Here is a 26,134-nt window from a genome sequence, read left to right as displayed (position 1 = left end):
ATGTCCTCAACAAGCCTTGTCCTCAACAAGCCTCACTTGCCTGTCACTCTCCATCTTGAAAGGGAAACCTTTTCATACAGCTCCAGAGCTCCACCAAACATTTTTTAATTCAGAGGATGTCTCATTGTTCTTCGCTATTTTGTGGGACAGCACATAGCTAGCTTTGTTAACATTATCATACTGTAGGTTGCATTGAGTCTGGTAAAAGGTCCTTGCTGTTTTAGCTTTTTAACTCTTGCAATGTCCTGACTTTCTCCTCAGATGACATATTCTTGTACTTGTCTGCATGTTTTTTGATGTGACGGCTCCCATTGTTATCTTTGAATACGTCAATGACCCCCTTACACATTTAGCACACAGCTTTACCTGACATTTCAGTAAATAACTATGTCAAAGTCCATTACTTAAACACCCTGCATTCAGTGTCAACCTTTGGTTTCTTGGACAGACTCATTTTGTAAGCGACTGTCACTCAATCTTCTTCTGACGTTGTTTATGATGTTGCGTCTGTGGCAACACATGTTGGCAACTAGAGGCTCTTTTCAAAATGTAAAGGGTGAAGTGAGTGAAGAGTGAGAAAAGATCATGAGCGTTCTTGCTAGGTCATATATAGGATTGTGTAAGAGTCTTCAGTGAAAGGTACATAGGAGTGCATGTCCCATAGTGAGGGGTCGGACCAAGTCGACTAAAAGAAGACTGGCCATTGTATTGTAATTCATTTGCACCATATGTAGGCCCCCCTAAATTGTGGAAAAAAGGTTCATCATAACATCAATCTTAAACATTCTGATTCTGAATGTTAGCACATTCCGAATCCGGTTGTGATTGTAACCAGGACATCACAATAACCTTTCCCGATGATTTCCCCATTAGATGCTTGAGGCTGTGGTTCTAAACCAGATTCAGAGGGACTGAGCACGTTACCATGAGAACAGAAACAGAAAATCTGGAGAAAACACTTGATGATTGCAGCACTAACCCTAACTTATCAAGGTCCCTGATGATAGGTTGTTCCAGTCAATAATATGCAAACGTATTGATCGACCAACCAGAGGGGCTCTAGACCTATATACAAGCAACAGAGAAGAGATATTCATGGGGGTCGACTCTCTCTCCTTGGTGTCGTTGGAGAAGGCTTACTGTTGAAGCAGTGGACCTGACAGGTTAATTAGTTCCATAAGATGCAATGGGCTTGAGATTTACAAACACTTGAATTACTCAACAACACCTTGTGTATAGGCCTACTGTTCTTTTATAAACTGTTAAAACTATGTAAAAAAACAACAACAAATTATTCTGTGTGTGTGTGTGTATGTGTGTATGTGTGTGTATGATGTACTGTGTTTGTGTAAGACATACAACCACATGGTGACAGATGGTCCCGATTTCCCACATTGTCAAACAGGCCTCAGCCCTACGGGTCTGGAGAGACGTTCCTGCATACCATACCATGAGCATCAACAGAACAGGTCACTGCTTCACTGGAGAGAATGGAGTAAACAGAAGGCCTCTGTGGTATAGCCTGTGTGTGTGTGTGTGTGTGTGTGTGTGTGTGTGTGTGTGTGTGTGTGTGTGTGCGTGTGTGTGTGTGTGTGTGTGCATCCGCACGCAAACATGTACAATATGTGTTATTTTTTTTACCCATAAGCGCAATAAGAATGCATAATAAGTTAGCCTATGTAAAGTAATTTGCATCATAATCAAAGAATACCATGTCAACGAAGCGGTCTGTGGACAGCGACTATAGTAAATAAAGCTACAGTGTTATAGCTATTCTTTTAGCAAGATAATAAGATAATAAACACTAGCAAAAGGTATTAGAGTTTGATCAAGTTTGACAACTAGATATTATCATGTACGTTTGTTAAGCTGTCTCCCATGCTCTACTTTACCAATGTAGCCTTCAGCAACAAATACGTTGAAACTTACATTGTGACATAAAGCAGGTCTAAACACATTTTATCATTGTAGTACATTATCATTGTATACACATGTTTTCAGAGCTATTTTAGTACTTAATATGGTTTGATGCAGTAATATCTTACTTATTGTTGTGGTAGCCTGATGCTAGTGGACCTGCATTATTTATTCCTAACAACTCAACGGGGAAAACAATACAAAGTAATGTTGGCTCCACTGTACATCTACAGTAAATGGCAATTTGATCATTAACAATTGAAAACAAATTGGATCTGTTTATGCTTTTGGCAATGCTCATTTCCTTAAAGAGAGAGTCTCCTTTGTCCCAAGCCATACTACTGTATCTGACCAGCACACACTCGAGGAGCTCTCCGTGGTGCTTAAATCAATGTCTCATAGAGCTCACTCCTTCTTGTGAATGTTTTCACATTCATTGTCTTGTTTTGGACCTCATGACAAAGATATGTGACAAAGATAACAAATTAAATTTGAATACTTACATTACAAACAGAATTTGACTTTTTATTGTGACTATATTGTAGTAAACACATCGTATTCTCAGTAGACCACTGCTGTTTGACATGAATGATCCCCCTTTATTTCTTTTTCACTATCTCTGGGATAATGTTCTTTTATACCCAACCTCTTTAGTTTCCTCCTGGGTGCAGGCTGCGTTTTACAAAGAGGAAAAAGCGTATTAGTCACTAACTGTGTTTCCTCTACTCTGTTCATCTCAAACGACACCATTTTCTTTTCCTGTTTTGCTTTGTCTCATGTCTATGAGGAAGAGAGGGTGAACTCTCCCTCATTATTCTGTTTGAGTTGTCTCCTTTTGTCTCGCTCCTAAAAGGTTGGAGAATGACAGTTCTAAAGTCAATTTCTTCCAATTTTGCTTTTGTCTCGCTGTTCAAAAATGAGACTTAAACTGGAGTAATATTATACTTGTATACATATAATTTATAGTCATACCATTGTGATGCTAAAAAGATGTCCTATATCCATATCATAATGCTGTAATTACTTAGATAACAACAACAATGTGTATCTATAGAAACAGCATGTACAGGTTTACGTTATTCCCCAGACAAAGATAAAGACTGGTTCTGGACTAAAATCACACATTCAATGGAGAATTCGGCTTAATCTGGCCTACAGTATTCTCCAGGGAACTGGCTCTCAGTGTGACAATATAGGTTGCAAAATTATGCTATTTCTCCTGTTCAGATCTGACCATGTTAACTTAGGTGGCAGATAGTTGCCTATGGAAGCATGGGTAATCTGTTTTCAGGTCTCTAAGGTGAATAAAAAAAGAGAAATACAGTTGAACTGATACTTTTTATAGCTGGAATTACCTCAATGTCTGTTCAATTCCCATGCCTGCTAAAAGGCAATTTTCTGCAGTTGAGCTTAGGTCATGCTATTTTTGCCACTTTTCTGTCAGGTAAATGAAAGTGCTAAGCAAGACCCACACATGCCCTGTCAGCATAAGGAATATGCATCTAATTCCCATATAATTCATACAGACTATCCTAAGACAGAAGCAGGTATAAAACTGGGGCTGTTGCCCCCACAATTATTTCAGTTGTATATTTCTTCCAATGTCCCTTGGTGATTCCATCGTTTCAGCAATTTATTCAGCTTTTGTCCTTGAGCCATTTTATATAAATGTCCATTTGCAGTGTTATAGCCACTATAGCTACTACAACCCCTGGTTTTAGGACACATTAGAAAGTGAAGCCATTTTGAATTCTCACATTAGTGTAGCCTATTGAGCTTTACCAGTATAGCCTATTGAGCTTCACAATGATAACTTACAGAAAGGACCAATAATAACTTACTGTACACAAAGAAGGACCCAGCCATACAGTTCACCATGTGCTCTCTGAACTGCTATACTTATAATGAGCTAATTTGAAATGCAACACATATTTATCTGATCAGTCTCAGCTGGGTTTTGTTGTCTTTGTTTAGTTTCCCCCTGCTAAAGCAGTGGTGGACAGAGCACTGACATGTCCTACTCAAGGAGAAGTCTATAGGAACAATTCAAGTAAGAGTCAAAAAGTAGCTTATTAAAAATGACTCAAGTAAATGTAATTTGTGTTACATCGTCATTGAAATGACATTTTATGACTGTCCATAGTTTGTGCACAGTTTGGCCAATTTGATTGACCTGTTAAGGTGCCAAAAAACTGCCCTTAACAGAGGCTGATTATAATGCTAACTGGTATGATTCTGCTATGAATCTAATTTAACTTAAATAACTTGTAATGGATGATCAAACAGATCAGAGAAGAAGAATACTTTATTCAAAACATACTCATATTTCAAGTAAAATTGCAGACTTAAAAAAATACTAATAGTAGTTGTAAGTTGTTACTTTTCACCTCTGCTAACAAGTGTTCCTCTGACTGGAGTAATAGGGTGGCGGGGTCATGGAGAATGAGGTGCAGCTCTTCACTGCGCCACAAGACCAGGGGTGTGTTCAGGAAGGTGAGAAGTTCAGACCTAGAACTGGATCAAATAGCCTACATGAGTGCCTTGACTGAAACTTACATTTCCAGTATTTTTCTTGCGCTGACAGAGAGTTGAATAGTTGATGAACAGTGGCGGACTCAGGCTGTTTGAAGGGCAGGGGGGGTGAAAAGAAAAAAAGGGCACCTACTGCACAACATGGGACCCCATCAGTGCACATGGTCAAGTTTAGACCATTGGAAGGGCAGCCAATAGGGCACATCCTCTAATTTTGCCACTCAAAAGGGCACTTTAGTGCAACGTTTTTCAACGGTGGGGGCACATGGTAAAATTTAGACCATTGGAGGGGCACCAATAGGGCACATCCTCTCATTTTCGCCACTCAAAAGGGCATTTTTGCCACTCGAAAGGGCACTTAAGCAAGACGTTTTTCAACCGTGGGGGCACCAGGAGGGGCGGTCGCCCCCCCCCCTGCCCCATGAGTCCGCCAGTGTTGATGAACATAAGTCCTTGCCCGGTAAAACCAAAAGAAAAGTATTAATTGATTTAGGCTACGCTGGACGCATGCATTTGTAGGCTAAATCGATAAGCACATATCAATATTGTAAGGCTGACCGTTATCTGATTTGAGCAGTATCCTGTGTTGCGGCAGGTGTGTCAATTTCCATTCTGCCCAGTAGGTGGGACTTGGTGCTCGGAGCATGGAGGAGTTCGCCCTCTCTCCCGTTCTCCGTCACTGTTTCAACGCTCATCCCCTCGGAGTCTTGGAGCTGTGGTGGTCGTCAGAACAGAACAACCTGGAACTAACGGCATGAGCATGAACACAGGGTAACCACATCTACCATGCAGTCTAGTGAGGAGGGGAAACCTGGACTACTGATTTTCCAACATTTTCTTCTCGAACGGAGTATTTCCCCCTGTTTCCTCGTCTTCTTCTCTTAGATGGACATTATTACCCCATTCGTATCAATTTGACATACCTACACATATTCATATTCACACACCCGCGCGCGCACACACGCACTACACAATCGGCATAGTCAGGCAGGACTCATTCAAAACCTGCACAAGGATATTCATCCCCAAAACTTTGAATCATGGATTTATTTTTCATTCCGCCACGAATTTGCTGGTGGAGGGTATTGTTGCTTTTGAGCGTCTTTCAGGACTACCTATGGAGCTCTATGCTGGACTGCCCGCCGACGTGCACTTGCTCCACAACAGAGATCTATTGCAATAAGTCCGACAATGGGAGATTCTTTCCCCTGCTGGCGCTGCAAGACACGGGGAGCAATGGAAATAACAGCATCGAGGATTTTTTCAAGAACATCACTTCAATGTAAGTGCGCCCAATAGTGGTGTCCCGTGCCTGTGTGTATCCAAACGACCCATGTTTTGTAGGCTATGTCCGTTATTCGCACAGGTGCTATAGCCTACGTTACACGTTCAGAATGCAAACCCGTGTCCAGCTAAAGTCATGCAGACATTCAGTGGAGTCTAAATAGTTCCCTACTATAGGCCATATCCACTTTAGGCCTATATTTTCCCCTCAAGAAAGATGAACCATTCCATACAGTTATTTCAGTCACACTAGCTGTAAGGCTTTGCGACTAGGCATTTATTTGTTAGAATGCCGTGTGTGTATGTGATGCTATTGAGCAAATATACCTGTTGGTGCATTGGCCTCAAAGCCCCCAAACCCCGCAATCTCCCAGCTATACTTCAAATTAATCTTACGTCTTTATGAAAACCTGCATTTATGCGGGGCTATATAGGTTCAGCTTAAAGAAATCAAACGCTAGATATATTTATAAGAAGCAATATCCGTAAAGCACTTGATGAAATGCATCCAAATCTAATCACATCTCTGGAGAGGCGCCTCTGCTTCAGTTTTTTTTTTTTTAAAGCTACTTTGTATTCATGTCAGGGATCCTCAGAATAATTTATATCTAACGTTGGTTGGTTACCTTGTGCTTCGCTTACTGAAATAATTAAACACATTTATGTTTACCTAGCAATCATTCTCCACTTAAAACCCCCCCGAATTATCATGGATTACAGTCTTATTTCATTTTAAGGCGTTATTCAATATTATGAGTCTGCTTCTCCGTTTTTTCGTTCGATTAGGTTGAACTTGACAGTCAAGTTTGTGAAATCAGCTCTCTTGTAGGATCCACTCTGAATTTTGGGGTATCGATATTCTGATTACGCACACGCACGAAAACCCAAGTCCAGCCGGTCATGTGAAGTAAAGTGTGCTAACCAAAAGGTTTCCCCTCTTGTTGATTCTCGATGGAAAGTATGTTTGGACTGTAAGTCATGTCTTGATAAAACATTGAGCATGGACACTGATGACATACTTTCCTCTCCAAGGCTGGAGAAACCGCGTCTCCCCTCACGGCTAGAATTGTAAGCCATTTGCGCTCTCACTCACTCACAGCACGGTGAATTCAGATTGAACCCGCTTGCATTCACCTCGACGTGATTCGAAATTAAAACAAGTGTAGGCCTACCACCCGAGATAAAGGAACGAGATTATCAAATACCCATTACTGAAAAAGTGATATTGGATCCCAGGCGTAAAGTTTCATGCTTAAGAGACTATTTTGTGGAAACAAAACCCCAATTCATTGGCGATACTTTATTGACATTTGCCAAGAACGAGGGTGTCGTGACAAGTTGACAACCTCTCTGTTTTGCACTGAATCCACTCAATTCCCATAGTCTGAGAAGTGGGATGAGTTGGTGTTCTTAAGTAGCCAACATGTGGGCCTACAGGCCAGATCACACGTTTCATAGCGACGCAAAACATTATGACCATCTAAATTAATCCTATGTCACCATGATTTTTCAAATAATAGATACGCTTATTGTCTTTGTAGTTCGTGGGCGTAGAAGTATAAGGTTCTATCTCCGTTTAGAATTATAAGGTTCTATCTCCGTTTAGGGCAGTTCAGAGATATTGAGTGTCAAAGTTTTTACATTCCATTATGTTTTGTGAGATGGAACCTTTGTATTTTATGAATTACTAACTCAAAAATGTCAACATTTTAAAAAAATAACACCACACAGGCATTAATAAACACCTAATGGATCAGCTTATGTAAAAAACTCAATTTTGACAAAAATGGAGATAGAACCGTATAATTCTAACGTCACGAGTTGTCCTGTTTCTCTAGTATACTCATTTCAGCGCGCCTCCTCCTCTCTCTCGCCTAGGCCACTAGAGGGGATGCTGGCTGTCCTTTACAGAAATGGATTGAGAGAACTCTTGATCATTAATATTGGCGCGTCCCTTTTGTATTAATATAATACGGGGGCAGCTTGTTCTAGAATCAGAATGTTAAGACCTATTCTTTGTCCGTTACGACGGGATCTTTGTGGAGCGATGTGCAAACAACCGCATTGCACACGCTCGCTACGGTGAGCGTCTATAGGCTACGTGTTGGAGTCAGCACCCCCTTATCACTGGACAGCTCCCTCCTCACACTGACTCGGGTGCGGGCCGTGTAGCCTAGAGGCAGGATTTTGAATGAATGAATGAATGAATGAATGGTCTTTATTGTCATTGATATAGTACAGGTACCAAACAACGAAATTTGGGAGGGGGGGCTCCCCTGGTGCTAGAAAAAAAAAAACTAAAAACAAGAAGGGAAAAGAGCTGGTTTACATAAATAAAGGCTATGTACACTATCCACTATACTATACTATACAAATAAAACACTGTGCTGTACTCTATGCTATGCTAGAGAGTACAGCACTTGGGTGCGGGCCGTGTAGCCTAGAGGCAGGATTTTGAAGTGAGAAGCACCTTGAGACTGAAGTCCTTTCGTCTTTCGTCTATACATTTTTCATAATGTATTCCATTAAACGAATTGTAAAAAAAAATAAAAAAAATAGGCCATAACCAAAACACTCACATGGGGGTGATTTGTGTTGGTTATTTTAGGTTGTAATGCCAACCATGAATCACTGTCAAGAGTTATGTAACAAACGTATTGTTAAAAAGGCCAGCCCTACCAATGTATATTTCCCCTGGCGTGTTAGTTTGATGACCCCAATTAACGTAAGGCACTGCAGATGCCTTCACTTTATAGAAACCACTGACGATATATTTTGAAGGCTATGATTGAATTGTCACCATTAATTAAGCTTGCTAAGTCAATCAAAGCATTGCATTATATTAATCATCAGACTAGTTCATTACCTACAGTACCATGGCCTTTCTATGATTCGTCCTTCACTAGATGTCAAGAGACAAGACATGAGATGTTGCATTAGGCCCCAACGATTCACTTTGTCGCCAGGATCACATAACAGTCCCCTGCAAATGGTGGTGTATATGGTATGTGTGGAGACTCATGGTCATGGCATGGTTGTTTGGAGTGTTCCGGCTTTCTCCATCATTGTTAGGCTTACTGGTAATGAGGTACTGAATGCTCTGGCTTCCAGAACATGTTTGAAAGAGGTATAATCCTTACGGGGATTTTCAATTCAGTGAAACCACAAGTGTGTTTGAAGAGGAGGATTAGACTGGGGACTGATGTGTATGGACAATGAGCAGAGAAATTACACTCTTAGAGGGGCTTCAATCGTGTCAACTTACAAGCTTTGGCATTTTAGCTGTTTGACCAGTGTCCAGTGTACACCCCCCCCCCCCCACACCCCCCCAATATCACAGATCAGTAATTACAGGGAAATCACATCTATTGACAACCCAAATGGCAACATGTGCTCCGTTTTGTGCTGTCTCTTTAATGTTATGCAGCATTTCTCTCCATCACTGTGCATCCAAGATAAAATGAAAGGAGGCTAAATTTATGAGTAAGTATACATGATAAATGACACATATTTCTAACGATGTATAAGGGCTATAAATGTTTTAATATTACACAATCCTTGAAATACAAGGACATTGAAGCTATGTCATTATGTGCTATCTTTTCTTGGTATTATCTATCACTTTGCATATTTACCATACAAAGGCTATTTGTCTCCCTTCTCCACCTGGTCTGATTATTGTAGTGCCCTAAGCAAAGACCATTTATTTCCTTCAGGAGTCTCCATTAGGTTAATGATCTTTTCTCACTACTTAGTAAGGCAGTGGTCTGTATAAGGCAGGGCAATTTCTTACTGTCCCTCCCTGATGGTATACCACAGTCAGTGTTCAGGATAATGAATAAAACATTTCATTGATATTACACTTTTCTAGAACACAAATATACTCTCCAATGTTACAGCATCTATCATCATACATGCGAGTAGTAATCATGTTTTTGTTATTTGAATTAATAGAATAGGAGCATATTTTCACCGAAGACATGGCCTTGCAATGACTGTGTGCTTCCTCTGTGAATGACCTCACTCCTCCCACACCTTCATGCTGTGCTTTAGAGAGAGAGAGGGAGAGAGAGAGAGAGAGAGAGGGAGAGAGAGAGAGAGGGAGAGAGAGAGAGAGAGAGAGAGAGAGAGAGAGAGGGAGAGAGAGAGGGAGAGAGAGAGAGAGAGAGAGAGAGAGAGAGAGAGAGAGACAGGAACTTCTTTTAAATCAGACATTATTAAACAACAGGCAGGATATATAACATGGAAAGCCATGGAAAGCCTGTTCCTGCCAAGGTTGTTTAAACGCATTCTTTATTCAACAGAGAAATACTTTTCATAGGTTCTTAATTTATATTCAGCGTATTTTTATTTTTTTACTGGTGCCTGCCCTGCGGCTCATAGCTTGTTCTGATGTCTTGTTTTACTTGATTGCTTCCACATAATCAGACAATAGCTGGAGGGTTCCAAAGGATTTATGATAATGTGGCTTACTAGATGATCAAACTCGTTTTTTTTTTATCTTAAAGGAAATAGAAGGAAATTGGAATGAGAAATTCAGTTGCATCCCCATCAATAACAGTGTATTGGATATTTACACGGACCTCTCTTGGACCCTTAACTCCTCCAGCCTGGTCAAAAAGGCACAGCAGCGTCTATACTTCCTAAGGAGACTAAAAGAAAGCCCGTCTGTCTCCTGGGATCCTAGTCAACTTCTAGTCAACTTCAACTTCAACTTCCAGCCACAGACTGTTTACCCTCCTCCGATCCAGGGGGGGGGATGTGGCGGTACAGGAGTGTCCGTTCCCACACCAGCAGGCTCAGGAACAGCTTCTTCCCTGCAGCTGTTACTCTGCTGAACTCAGCATCCCGTCAGTAGCCCAGCCACCACCTGCCTGCTGCCCCCCATCCATCCCCCAACAAGAGGGACATTGACTCCCAGTATCAGTGTCTTCTCCTCCCATACCTCTACTGGCTGCACACTCAGGACTTAAATTTAGCTTGATCATTTTTTGATCATAAATTGGGCTCTAATTGTAGATCTTACAAATATGTAACATACCTCAAGACCATTGCCTGTCAACTGTACATTTCATATTGATATTAATCTCGTGTATTAATCTTCACTTATTATATTCATTTATTTATACTCACTGTAATGCCTTATACTGTAATACCACGCACTGTCTAGAATATAATGTCTTTACCACTATTTGCATCTGGGTAGATGCCAAGCTACATTTCGTTGTCTCAGTACTAGTGCAATGACAATAAAGTTTAATCTAATCTAATCTAATCTAATCTAAACAAGGCAGTAATCTCCAACTCAACCTCCTGGTAAAATAATATTCACATACTGACTGATGTGTAATGTATAAACAGTATCATGTTGCAGCACACTATGTCAAGGGTCTCTAGACACCTCAGCTCTGGCCCATGCTATTGTATCTGAGTCCAGATCATTTTAAACCAAGAAATGCATACTACATAGTGCAGAAGTACATACTACGCAACGCTAGACACATCTGAATAGATGTTTAAACCAAAGGGGGCATCCCCTACCTTGCGCAGAGGCCCATTTAAAGAGATCAGCCAGTTTGATCTGGGAGCTAAATTGTCTCCAAATGGCATATAAAACTCTTCAGCCTCAGCTTTCCCTTTACTAGATCCAGATCTATATTTGCCGCCATCTCTGTTTCTGAGCTCAATCGAATGATCCTTGCTGGAGAGAATTGTGACCACTGGCGGCACCTTGCCAGTCATGCAGAAACCCAGCACACTCCATCAAATGTCAGCTGACAAGATAACGTCAGAAATCACACAATCACACTTCACATGTTTCCAACGGGAGGCGTTTAGCCTTTCCTATGGGCTTACAGTCGCAGCCTAAGCTGTGGTAAGGGTAATGTGCACTGGAAGAGAGGAAGGAAGCCACTATTCTATTCTACTCGACTCGACTCGACTCGACTCGACTCGACTCGACTCGACTCTACTCTGCTCTGCTCTGCTCTGCTCTGCTCTGCTCTGCTCTACTCTACTCTACTCTATTCTACTCTACTCTACTCTACTCTACTCTACTCTACTCTATTCTACTCTACTCTACTCTACTCTACTCTATTCTACTCTACTCTACTCTACTCTACTCTACTCTACTCTACTCTACTCTACTCTACTCTATTCTACTCTGCTCTACTCTACTCTACTCTACTCTACTCTACTCTTCTCTACTCTACTTTACTCTACTCTACTCTACTCTACTCTACTCTACTCTATTCTACTCTACTCTCTACTCTACTCTATTCTACTCTATTCTACTCTACTCTACTCTACTCTACTCTACTCTATTCTATGCTATTCTACTCTACTCTACTCTACTCTACTCTACTCTACTCTATTCTACTCTACTCTACTCTACTCTATTCTACTCTACTCTACTCTATTCTACTCTACTCTACTCTACTCTACTATACTCTACTCTACTCTACTCTTCTCTACTCTACTTTACTCTACTCTACTCTACTCTATTCTACTCTACTCTATTCTACTCTACTCTACTCTACTCTACTCTACTCTACTCTACTCTATTCTATGCTATTCTACTCTACTCTACTCTACTCTACTCTACTCTACTCTACTCTACTCTACTCTATTCTACTCTACTCTACTCTACTCTACTCTACTCTTCTCTTATACAGTGGGATGAGTAAAAGAAGGAAATATCTTTTTTCTTATGATAAGAAAATCGTTGTCATTGTTTAAAATGGTTTGTTAACTTTGACACTGGTCAGTACAGTACCATGACCTTCCTGATGACCTTGGCAGCTTAAAAAGCTTTGTCTTCACCGTCCCCAGCGGTGTGGAAAATGCATGCATGGCTGACCCTGCATATTATACATAAAAAAATCCAATAACATTAGTTCCCATTTTGTCCCCTTTTAAATGACAACAAAAAAAATCATAAAGTACTCCCCTGTCCTCTCTTAGTGAAATTATGGATTTTTTACCATGGCCAGAGGTAGTGTTTTGTACAGTCCATTATCCCAGCTGTCCCCATTGGTGTGGAACTACACACTCATTTACGTGACCTCTTTAGTTCATAATGTGGAAGATAAGGCTGCTTATGACAATGATAATGACAGACATCAATGGCTAATGGTAAATGAGGCTCTAATATTATAGTCCCAAATCACATGTACAGTATGTGCGTGACAAGTCAATGTCATCGGTATTGTGTGTGTGTGTGTGTGTGTGTGTGTGTATGTGTGTGTGTGCTTGCTTGTGTACGTGTATGGAAGTAGTGTATAGTAAAACCATTGGCTTGCCACTCTATAAAGTGAGATCATCTCATCTTCTCACTGCAACAGAATGGATGTTGTCTTATGCAATATATTGCTTGGCATTGTATAGTATTGATCTCCGGGACAATTTCCTTCCTCCCGTATAGAACACAGGAAATTGCTCTGAAAAGGATGTGAACTGTACACAATGAACCTACGCATGGACCCTACATTTTACAGAGCTAAAGTTATTACTGTACATTGGAGTTCCTGAGACGAGTCCTCCAATACACTGAACCGCACGCACAATAATGGTCTTTATGCCACTGTAGTTGCTTCCCTACCTGCTCATCAACATGATCAATGCTAGTAACATTGATCTCTGACTTCTACGGTGCGCGCATCATATGCCAGCTGCCATCCCCTGCTGCGTAGAGACAAGATGAACGACCGAATCCTTGACAGATCTATTCAACAGTAGGAAATACAGCATTCACACGTCTGCAACCAACCAACACACCATCTGATGACTGGGAACACATTTTCACTGGAATGAATAGGAGTTGGGTATCAGCAGCAGCCAAACAGAGCACCAAGAGACAATTTGTACATGCCAGCCCTCCTGGTGAGCTGAGTAGCGAGACACAGAATACGCAGCCAGCTCCCCCGCGCCAACCCCCCCCCCCCCCCTTTCTGCTGAGAATCACTCTGGTACAACTTAAGTTCCTTCATTTGATTGGCTGTTTACAGACTGAATGAATGGAATCAGGCAGAGATCAACAATCAGGCTTACTCGAGTCTAGATTAACTGTTCACTGTTACTTTGGCTACTTTGCCTACATTCAGTGTCCTTTTAGTGGATTCTTTCTTCTAATAGTCCAGAGGCTTCTGTGATAAATCTGTGTATGAGTATTTTCCTAATAATATTAGGGATATTAATATATATATATATATGATTCACCAGCCTGGTGATCTGTACAGTAGGCCTACTCTATGTGCTTCCTTTTACTGTTGTAATTTAAGGAAACAGCACAAGGGGGAACAAGAACATACATTCATCTATTACACTTCAAAGACGATTTACAGTTTGAGTTTGGTTTGCTTGATTCAGTCCAACTTTATTCAATACTGGTTTCACTGTGGATACGTAGGTGATATCGCTACCGCCTTCTTCCCACCCACTACACACACCCATGCATGTACACACACCCATGCACACATGCACGCACACCCACACACACACACACACACACACACACACACACACACACACACACACACACACACACACATCCTGCTGCTGCTGTATCATCTACAAACGCAGTCTGGTCTCTCTGAAGAGCTTCCCTTTCAAACACTGTCTACAGACCACGCTGAAATATTGATCAATCCCTCTGCTCCCTAACACATTGTATATCTTCAGCTGTTACCCAGTGTTTTATTCTCTTTTTTTAATACTCTTTTATCATGGATCCTTCTATATCTACATTTTTCCATTTCATGTGACAGCTATTGTAATAGATTGTCCATGAGACGACTGGATGGGGATTCATTCCTTGTGTCCTTGTACTTTCATCTTTCTGGATCTTAATAGAAAATGTAGGTCTGTAAATCTTATGCAATAACAATGAAACTAAATGACCGATTTAATTAAGAGAATGCAATATTCAACGTTTCAATATGACTGAATTCATCATCAATATGAATGAAGCAATGTCTTTGTTTTGTTTAGTTTTCAGACCCTCTTTCCTTCTCTCTGTCTGTCTCTGTCTCTGTCTCTGTCTTTGTCTCTGTCTCTGTCTCTGTCTCTGTCTCTGTCTCTGTCTCTGTCTCTGTCTCTGTCTCTCTCTCTCTCTCTCTCCCTCTCTCTCACTCTTCCTCTCACTCTCTCCTGGTTCTTGCTGATATTTCATTCATTGCATGGGTAATGAAACGCCTGATAGACTGCAGTGAATGATCCTGAGCAGTTCATTTCTTGGTTTAGTTGGCAACTGCCAGCTGAAGGGTGTCGGCCGGTCCACAAGATTGGCATTTGCTGTGCCTGCCACAGCCTTCAATCCACTCTACATGCTTGCTTGCCTGGGCCCTCGTGGTTTTATACAGATTTTAGCACATCTCTGAAATGACTCCCGACTGACCCGTATACTAACACTTTCAGGTGTGGATGGAAAAATTGGACGCTTTGCAGGAATAGGCGAGAAGTTAAGGTAGTTCAGGAAAGGGAGTTTATGAGCATTAATACCAATGGCTTATTGCCATCAGTACTATTACCTTTCAAAAATATATGAAAGACGCAGTTTTCATACAACATTATCTACTTTTTCTTTCAACATTTTCTTTCTATTACACTTTCAAGTTAGTGCTGCATACTTTCACTGGGGGTGTGCCAAGATACATTGCAAACGGTGTGTCTAATAGGCTCTGTTTTATATGGAAACTCTAAGATGCTGGGTACCGTACTAGCATCTGTGGTAGCTACCTGTGTAGACACTCCCTTGGCTCAGCGGATGCTCATTGGTATTCACAGAGAGCTACAGTAGCGAATGGGGGGTAAACAAGAGAGCAGGTTTCACCCAGCCTCTGGAATAATCTCAGGAGGCACCTGCTCAGCTCTCAGCCTAGCTGCTCTCTCCTCTGTCCCGACTCACACTGCCTCCTTCGCATTCAGATGGGGGGGGGACGGGGGACGGGGGGGAGTCTCAAGGAGGCCGGGTCTCTTTCTTAAGAACGGTTGGGATTGCAGCAGCATTAAGATATACTGTAGCGGTATTGTTCTTTTCTATACAGAGACAAAGTTCTGCTGATCTTGTTGTCTCTGGGAATCTCTGGGAATATTCGTGTAATTACCCCCCCCGAAAAAAGGGAAACATTTGTCATTGTATACTTCAGTATTTATATGTGTATCCCTCATAAAAAGATGAATACAAAAAGATATACGGTACTTTTGAGAGAAACAGTGGGATTGGAATAGATATTAGGCTATTTTGTTTGTTTGGGCAGAGGTATGAATTAAGAAGACTGCATGCCTCCTGCTGTGAGATCGATGGTATAGTAGGGTATGATACTGGTGGCAGATGCCAAACCAAGAGTGTCTCTTTATAACGGTTTCTTTCTGTCTATACCCATTTCATTCTTTTTTGCAATTTCTAAGGAGGAAAGTGTTTTTCTTGTTAATTAAAAGCGTTTCCAGCTGTTGAACAAATCCTGAAGCTTCTATTTCATATATGGAATACATTTTTGGCAGGCGGCCAACACTGGCCAAGGATCAGTCCAGCGATTGAAAGTCTAATTGCCCAGCTGCTTATAGTAGCTTAACAAGTATCATTTTCCATACAGTATGTTTCATATACAGTATCTCGCCATATATTGTAACAAACATCTCTCCCTGACAGAATATAATGTTATTCTGATAAGAGGTTTTACTGTTCGTTTACTCAAGTGCCCTCTCTCATCCATATCATATTAAAGCATTACTATATCATTGTTATAGCCATATTATAGCAACTTCCTTGACTAATCTGCATCCGCAGAATGCAACCAACAGATCTAGAAGCAGGAAGTGAAGCCACACAGAGGGTGTGTAGGGAGTCTGCGAGAGTGTTGGCTGTGAGGTGGGTTTTAATGAGCCCAGGACAAGCTTCGTGTCCCCTGCATGCATAACGAGATCCTCCCTCAGCAACCCCCTCCCACTCTCTCCTCCTGTCATTTAAACATGAGTTTGACACACACACACACACACACACACACACACACTCCTCTCCATCCTCTGCTCTTCACACTCTCCTTCTCGACACGCAAGAAGAAATGGTCCTTCAGCTACCACGCCCCCCACTCGCTAACGTCATCTTAACTTGAGAGGTGTGCCTATACGGGAAACAATATTAGGAAATAGGAAAGGTCTTCTTAGCCACACAGGTACATACAGTTCTCCGGTTTCATATTATGATGGTTTGATGATCTAACAGTCCTATTACCACTATTCATCTATTTGATATCGATATTTGATAACTGGTTAAAGTGTTATCATGTCGTTATGCTGTTACCTCCATATACTGTCGATGTAAATAGAGGGGCTTTTGATAAAACGTTACCAATGATCCTTTGATGATAAAAGGGCTACATCTATAGGCTAGATATACAGTAGTTCATTTGAGATTCAAATGAATTCCAGAAAGTGAGCTGTCCTCAATACTGGGGTTTATTAGCAAACGACACTTGCTGTTTTAGTCATATTCTTCTGATGCCTCAGGGTTTTTTCCAGTGACTTTTAGCCTTAGACGTTTAGCCTTTGTCCTCGTGTGACATACTACATCAGTGAATGTTTAACTGCTACCTCTTATCTATCCCAAAATCAAACAATACGTTACTGTCAGTCCGACTGCAAACTCAATGTTTCGTTTGGTAAATGCAAATGTTGTGGTTCGTTTGTCTCATTTTGCCATGTTCTAGAATGAAAAAAACGCTGCCTTAGCCTTTGCTGCTGTACTGTATGCGCCTCTGTATCATCAGATAGTGTCACTGTCTGTCTACAGTAACTGAGGCGTTCTGTCTGTTTCCCTGCTTGCCTGAGTTCAAGTGTTGTACCGTCTCTCATTTGCAAGCCTGAGTCTTCCTCATGTAATATTCATAGCTAGTATCTTCTGCAGTGTTCTTATTCCAAGCAAAAATCCCAAGGTGTTCTTTTCTTTTACTGTCTTTTCTTGTATTGTCCTGTCAAGCCTTTATAAGTAACATTTTTATAATTATTGGAGTAATTTGACATAATTACTGTTTTTTTGTGTGTGTGTGGAACGGATAGGGGTGCAGCCGCATCACACAGTGAATATTTAGTTCAGGTTCACTCATGAATCACAAATACAGGATATCTTGTTTTAATTAATTCATAATTGCTTTGGATACTTAGAGTGCTCTGCACTGTTACCATTTCCTAAATAATTACAACTGTGTCACCCAATGGGATGTTTGAGAGGGTAATTAGACTCTGATTCAAATTACTTTTTAAATGTTTAAAAACCCAAATAATAAAATATGCTATTACATTTAAGAATACTGATTACATTTTTTTGCCTTTGAGTCATTATATTTGCAATAACAGTCTCAGCACGGGTAAGCTGGGAGCTCTGTACATTACACCACATTTTCATTATTCTATTTGGCAGTTGAACATTACGGTGTGTGAAAAAGGAGGGATGACTATTAACTGAAAATCATTTCACAAATTAGACTCCATCTGTAATATCAAATCAAATGTGTGATTGGGTTTAGAGTGCATACGGAGTGAGGAGGGTCTGGATGCTCTGTTTGACCCATACATCAATACATGAGGAAATGGAGGTTATAATGTAATCACACTTCTCTTCAGCCAATCGATTAAAGGTGGATAACACCCGAGACCTCGTGTTTCTGCGCTAAATTGCAAAAAAATCACAAACGATTTAAGATTCACCTGGAAATCTATTTGTGTTACTCCAAGGGCCAGATCCAGATGGAAGTGTCATTTAATAGATCAGTATTCCAACACATTCTTTATGAACTGTGTGTATGTGTGTGCGTAGCACTAAACTCTACTATACAAATGCTGCTAGGTGACATCAACTCCCAATGCACTGCTTCACACCTATATTAAAACACTAGGCTCGGACGCTGGGTTACCAGTGTTCATTACTATACTTTCCAGTGGGGTGCCAGGGATCACAGTGTATGTCAGTGCCTCTCTGTAAGGACTGATTAGGTAAAAGCAGTAGTGGAGCACGGATGTGTGTGTGTGTGTGTGTGTGTGTGTGTGTGTGTGTGTGTGTGTGTGTGTGTGTGTGTGTGTGTGTGTGTGTGTGTGTGTGTGTGTGTAGAGGAGATTGAATAAAAGCCAGGCTCACGACTGCGGCATGGTGGAAAAAGCTATTTTACAGGCTCCTGGGGAAGGTATGCTGATGGCAAGTCTATAGAGAGGATTCAGCAGTGCTTGTGGCCTCATTCTCAGCATAGTCAAAGATATTCATACAGCCCTCTCAATAAGCATGCACCTCATGTAATACACACACACACACGCACACGCACACACACACGCACGCACACACACGCACGCACGCACACACACACACACACACACACACCCACACACACACACACACACACACACACACACACACACACACACTCCTCTCCTTCCTCTGCTGTTCACACTGTAGCAATACCTTTTAGAGCTCCTCTCCCAGCTCTCATCTCTAATACCCCTGCAGATCCATCTAACCCCTCTCCCTTATTACATTCTTGAAAAGATCCTCCTGCAGCACGTGCGCTCCACCATGTTTTAATATGGCGATCCAGGCGTGGTATTCACTTGTATTATTGGATTTAAACTACATTGGACTGATTCCATTCAAGCACTCCACAATCAAACAATGTTGTTTTTAGAAATTAGATGGTGGTGGTGCTACCTAGCTACACCGCTAGTCTGGGGAGATGCATTGTCACTAGAGAAAAACTGGATGAATAATAATGCAAATGCATATGAGTCCAGCTGTGCTCGTGGGTGTTTGTCATTTCATATGAGCCGTGGCTGAATTGAATTGAATGCTGGAGGCTCCACTGGGTATAGGTGCTGTACTGTACTTGTCTAATAGAGGTGATGGATACATATTTCTTTTGTACGGAAGCTCTGAGAAAGAAAGAGACTGATAGGATCCCCCCCCCCCCACTCACTCGCACGCACACACACACACACACACACACACACACACACACACACACACACACACACACACACACACACACCAACCCCTCCCAAGTGGGTGCCTTTGCACAGTGAGGGCAGACGCCCCCTGTTGCATTATTCATGTATTCATGATGTAGGGGTTATTTCTGCTCGCTGGGTATTGACAGAGTTGTCATGCCACCCACTTCTATGACACATCTGTCAGGGAGTATCCGAATAAAGTCTTACCGTGTCCTCATGGGTCTACCATCGGGACGTTATTGGCATCTCAGGCCCCTCTGATCATAGTAGGCCTCCCCTTAGGCCCACCCCCACTCCCTAGCTGAGGAAAAAGCCTCCCAGCCTTCCCTGATCACAGTAACACACCACCCTGTTGTTGTTCTTCTAGCAGCGCTCTTTCATCATAACCGCCGCAGAAATTCCGTCATTGTATTCCTTTCAGACGCCTCTCCCATCTTCTCGAGCCTCAAGAGAAGCTTTTTCCTCAAAGCTGCCTAATCCCTTTGAGGGGCTAAATACCCTCTACTTCAACATGGCCCTTCTGAGGCAACGTCGTGACAAGGCAAGGGAACAAAGGGGGGCGCCTGCTTAAAAACTACATGTTGGAGAAGAAAGAGAGTTGAGGTTGATTGACTGACATGCCCTCTGGCAGAACAGTACGGCAATATTGAAGCTCTTATACTGTAGAATGTGATTCAACCCATGATATCACCAAAACCCATTGAGACTTCTAATTATGGGACTGAGTTCCATTTCAATGGCTGTGACATGTTAGTTCACGTTGCGGTTGTAAGGTAACGTGTGCTGTACTACCAAATGGTGGTAGTCAGTGTAACGGTTGGTGTTGGTTGGAGGCAGTTCTTAGGCATGCAGACACGTGAACAAAAATTGCATATCTTTTCAATTAAACTTGAGTGTTTTCATATATATATATATATATATATATATATATATATATGTTTTAGGGCTGGTGCGGGTCCTTGTCCAAGACAACAGGAGGTTCAACAGTTAACAAACACATCAACTAGTAATTAACATGCTAATCACATAATGTTACTGTTTGATATTCCGCTCTAGGGGATGAAAGAGGGGCAGATGGACATTGAGATGAGCAATGTATTAGTCCTTTATGTCTCCACTGAAGAGCAATATTGAATATCTGACACCAACATATGCCCGCCCTTGTCAGCCACAAGCCTGTAACTACCGTATACACTTAGTGGTGCAGGAATACGGCAGTAATGTATTCTCTGTATACCCTACTGTGTGTGTACAATAGGGTGTGTTCCTGGTGTGTGTGTGTGTGTGTGTGTGTGTGTGTGTGTGTTTGCGCGTGTGTGTGTGCGTGTGTGTGTGCACTCGCGTGTGTGCGTGCGTGTGTGAACGTGTGTGCACGTGCAAGCGTGTTACATACTGTAGTGGTGGCTCATTTGGGTGACCATTACAGTAGCGATACAGCACGGAGTCTTGATGACAAATGAGAAGTCTGCTGATCCTCCACACTGAACTCCACACAGTCACTCCACTCCCTGTCAACGCTAAATGCTGCTGGCATATTCACAGTGGCTGGGGTCACCGTGGTGGTGGTGGTGGGGTAAGGGAGGGGTGGTGTGATCTGCAGGAGTGGGGGAGCCGTCAATCAGGACTAAGCCTCTGCGGTGCTGACGAGATCCTCTTGTTAGTCCAGAGTACAATCAATCATTTAAAAGCTCCCTCCTCCCTCTCTCTCTTCTGGGCCTGGGACCGGTTCGGCACCCTCAATCACTGCCCTGACTTATGAGACTGCACCGTATGATTCTCAATCACATGCACTCACCCAGTCCAGCCCCAGCCGTGTGTGTGTGTGTGTGTGTGTGTGTCCTGCCCAGCTAGCCGGAGATATTTCAACAAATGCGGGCCGTCGTCTCCAGGTGTGTACGTGTCACATGGCGTCCCAGAATGCCGAAGTGGAGAGAGGGAGGGAAGGAGGGAGGAGAAGGAGTGATGGAGGGAGGGGAGGGGAGGGAGAGATGGAGGGAGGGGAGGGGAGGGAGAGATGGAGGGAGGGAGGGAGGGACAGAGGGAGGGGAAGAGGGCGCCGTTCAGTTTGTCACTAATGTCAAATGTGCTGTCATGACTCATCTGTTCTCATGGTTTCTCCTTGTCCGTATGGATGTGGTTATTTATCATCTGATATGCTAGTCTATAGCCACTTTCTGGATGTCACATGGCTCTTTTTAGCTGGTTATTGAATGCTCACTTGTTAGGCTCTGGCAGAGAAGGATGACAGGAAATTAAGGGTGGTGTAGGTGTTGGTGGAGTGCGAGAGTGGCAGAGTGGGCGACAGCTGCTGATTGGTTGATATGATGCAAGCTGATTGGTTAACGGTAATCTGAAGTGCTCTGCTGTTCCGCTTGCCTTTTGTGCTTGAGTCATTCTGCCTGCAGTGTGTGCGCACAGACACACAGACACACAGACACACAGACACACACACACACACACACACACACACACACACACACACACACACGCACGCACACACACACACACACACACACCCAACCTCTGGTTTCTGTAGAGAGATACTCTGAAATCAATCCTACAGACATGATGTATTGTCATTGTAGTCCATTTTCTGATGCCTTTTTAGCAATGACTGGAAGTGTTTGGAGAAATAATGCCTGTATGTGTCATAGCTCCAACCACCTCTCCCAAGAACCCCAACTCATTTCAATTGATGATGGGGTAGTTATTTCATCAGTGCTGTTCTTCCCACCAGACCTCATTCAGAGCTGGACAACAAAGAGGTTTGCATTAGGCTGGCCCTTCCTCTGCCAGCGGTGGTTTTTTTTCTTCCCGTATTTGGATTATATGAAAATGAGTGGCTTTCTACCAGGGGCACTGGTCCAGTCGGATGAAAGAGAGAAAGAGAGAGAGTGTGTGTGTGTGTGTGTGTGTGTGAGCGTGTGTGTGTGTGTGTGTGTGTGTGTGTGTGTGTGTGTGTGTGAGTGTGTGTGTGTGTGTGTGTGTGTGTGTGTGAGAGAGTGTGTGAGAGTGTGTGTGTGTGTGTGTGTGTGTGTGAGCGTGTGCGTGTGAGCGTGTGTGTGTGAGCGTGTGTGTGTGTGTGTGTGAGTGTGAGTGTGTGTGTGTATGAGCATGTGTGTGTGAGCGTGTGTGTGCGTGTGAGCGTGTGTGTGTGTGTATGAGCATGTGTGTGAGCGTGTGTGTGTGTGTGTGTGTGTGAGTGTGTGTGTGCAGGATGAGAGCTGCCACCTGGCAGGTTGGGTTCAGATTACTGTGGGCCTTTAGAGATGTGTTCCCTCTCATCAGTTTTAACACAGTTGTAACGACTAGACCAATTCAATAAAGTGCTGATTAGATTAAATAGTTGTAGTTGTTTTTTGTCATATATAAGTGTAACATGCAGCATTACAGTATGTAGAGTATAGGCAGCTGAGCTAGCCATATGGCACAGTACTCTTATTATTGAGAGCATATCAGAGTTTCTGGAATGTTTCTGTCCAGCTCCTGAACCTATGGGATGTAAAAATAATAATATTCAACTTTTTCATCACATTCAAACTTAAACCATTAGAAATTCATAAGCACAGCTTCAGTGGCCCCTGCTCTTCCACAGGAGTGTGTGTGTGCATACGTAATTATGACTACATACAGTTATGTAAACAGAAAATAAATAGTGGTTTTGCATGTATCATGCTTTGCATATGTATGACATTATTGCAATTAGCTGAACTGCTTTAGGACAACTTGCTCTTTAATGAGGATTAAACAATGTCATTTGCTGAGACTAATGGAAGCCCTTTTGTACGACTACTTTGATTTTCCCAAACCCAAGCGATAATTGGGTTTAGCGTTAATCTAAAACATTTGCTGGAACACGCGGGCCTCTCTGGCCAGAAGGACAGCAGCACCGGGGATCTGGGCTTCTGCAGAGATGAAAATAACTTTGGACGTTGGATATTTGAGCTGTGCCAGTCGATAGCTACTAGCTGTATACATAGAAGTGTTTGAAGTTTGACTTCAATGAGTGGTTTACTGCTGCTCTGTGGATATATTCAACCAGCATGACTGTGGAGGCAGATTATATCAGCTTTGCACATGGAGAGGCCTCGACCTGGTCTTTTTGTTGAATTAACCTGACCCTACTTGTAGGTGTTACTTACCACTGTTGTCCAGGCAATGAACCTACACACTACACTTTTACCTGATATTTGACCTCCAATAACCGCCAAACGCAGGACTAACGAGAGGTTGTAATGACACTGTTATTGCACTTTGAATTGCATTCATGTACGAAAGGCGCTATTGTGGGAAGTGCAACAAAGAGACGACAGACGTAGGTTGGAGTCGAGGATGTTTACTTCACTCACTTCTGCTACATGCTAACATACACTCTCAGTGACAACCACAATAACTTCACCCGGAACCGGAAACCCTTGCCCCTTTAACCCCCACTCTTAAAGGTACAAACCCTTCTTGGTGAATGTCTCTTAATGTGAATCACCACACAGGCCCCCCCAGAATTCACCAACCCAGAAGGTACAAAAAACCAAGATAACCATTAAAAGTCCAACTGAACAGGCAATCCATGAACAGTACTACAGTTAACGTGGCGGGGGGCGGATCAAGCGGCCGAAACGGCTGCGCTTTGCAGGAGGGGGATTAAGGGTGAGAACTGGAACTGGAGCTGGAACTGGAACTGGAACTGGAACTGGAGCTGGGACAGAGGTTGGGGTAGGGACAGAGGTTGGGGTAGGGGGCCGCCCCCGCCGCGGGGGTAGGGCCAACTGAACTGGCTCGTCAATGTTCAAGTGAGCAGGCTTGAGACGGTCTATAGCGACCCGCTCTGACCTGCCCCCCATGTCCACCACAAAGTGCTTAGCGCCCGCCTCCAGGACACGGAAGGGCCCGTCGTAGGGGGGCCGCAGTGGAGCCCGATGGCTGTCGTGTCGGATGAAAACGTACTTAGCCAATGGCAGGTCCCTGGGGACGTAGGACTGGGGGAGGCAGTGACGTGATGTCGGAATGGGGACGAGGTCATTCACAATGCCCCGGAACACAGTTCTATGAGAGGCGGCCGACCAGGGAGCTGCAGCCTCTGGAAGAAACTCCCCAGGAACCCGCAGTGGCTGGCCATACACCAGCTCGGCGGACGAGGCCTGGAGATCCTCTTTGGGGGCAGAGCGAAGACCGAGCATGACCCACGGGAGGCGGTCCACCCAGCCACTGTCCATCAGGCTGGCCCGAAGAGCGGCCTTCATGTCCCGATGGAACCGCTCACAAAGTCCATTGCCCTGCGGGTGGTACGCCGTAGTGCGGTGGATCTTCACCCCCAGGTGCTCAGCAACCGTAGTCCAGAGCTCCGAGGTGAACTGGGGGCCCCTGTCGCTCGTGATGTCACCTGGTGTGCCAAAGCGGGCCACCCAGCACCCAATGAACGCCCGGGCCACCTCCGCTGCCGTAGTAGAGGCCAGGGGAACAGCTTCTGGCCACCTGGTGGTCCGGTCCACCATGGTGAGGAGGTAGGTATATCCGTGAGACGGGGGCAGGGGGCCTACCAGGTCCACATGCACGTGGTCAAAACGCCTCTCTGGCACCACAAACGGTGCCAAAGGGGCTTTGGTATGGCGGTGCACCTTAGCGCGCTGACATGCCACACACGAGCCAGCCCAGGTTCTAACGTCCCTCCGGAGGCCAGGCCAAACAAACTTAATCCCCACCAATTTAGCCGAGGCTTTCACCCCCGGGTGGGAAAGGCCGTGGATGGTGTTGAAAACCCTGCGCCGCCAGGCAGCCGGCACCATAGGACGTGGTTGGCCGGTGGAGACGTCGCAGAGGAGAGTGGCTTTGGCCGCGTCGAACACCACGTCCTCCAGCTGCAGTGCAGTAGGAGCGACCCGGTAGGCCTGAATGTCAGAGTCTGCGGCTTGGTCCACCGCCATGGCGGCATAGTCGAGTCCTAAGTGAACAGACCCGACGACCGCCCGTGAGAGGCAGTCGGCGACGAAGTTGTCCTTGCCCGCCAAGTGCTGGATGTCCGTGGTGAACTCGGAGATCGCCGAGAGCTGACGCTGCTGACGCCCAGACCATGGCTCCGAGGTCTTGGCCATGGAGAATGTCAGTGGCTTGTGGTCCACGAAGGCGGTGAACTGGCGGCCCTCTAACAGGAATCTAAAGTGTCTGGTGGCCAGGAAAAGACCCAGCAGTTCCCTGTCAAAGGTGCTGTACTTGCGCTCGTTGTCGCGGAGCTGTTTGCTGAAGAAGGCCAGCGGCTGCCAAGCCCCGTTCACCCACTGCTCGCACACCGCCCCCACTGCATAGTCAGAGGCGTCCGTCGTGAGGGCGACCGGGGCTGTGGGAGACGGGTGCGCCAGTAGAGCAGCGTTAGCCAGCGCGTTCTTAGCAGCCCCGAAAGCCTTGTCCATCTCCGGGG

The 26,134-nt window shown here is 43.8% G+C and overlaps 1 protein-coding gene across 1 annotated transcript in view; it reads left to right on the top strand.

Annotated features, from left to right (window-relative positions):
* Nucleotides 1-5,489: 5,489 nt before the first annotated feature.
* The window catches only part of LOC308170554 (NT-3 growth factor receptor-like), a gene marked incomplete at both ends in the record, with an annotated part of 166,090 nt that continues 145,445 nt past the window's right edge, over nucleotides 5,490-26,134 (top strand). Inside the window, one exon of the mRNA XM_080545352.1 lies at nucleotides 5,490-5,731. Coding sequence (XP_080401478.1) covers nucleotides 5,490-5,731 — 242 coding nt within the window. The remainder of the gene's footprint in view (nucleotides 5,732-26,134) is intronic.

This window comes from Nansenia antarctica (genome assembly GCF_963989245.1).
Source record: "Nansenia antarctica genome assembly, chromosome: 14".
Taxonomy (NCBI): domain Eukaryota; kingdom Metazoa; phylum Chordata; class Actinopteri; order Argentiniformes; family Microstomatidae; genus Nansenia; species Nansenia antarctica.
Note: the sequence above shows the minus strand (reverse complement) of the source record. Positions and strands in the feature narration are given on the sequence as shown.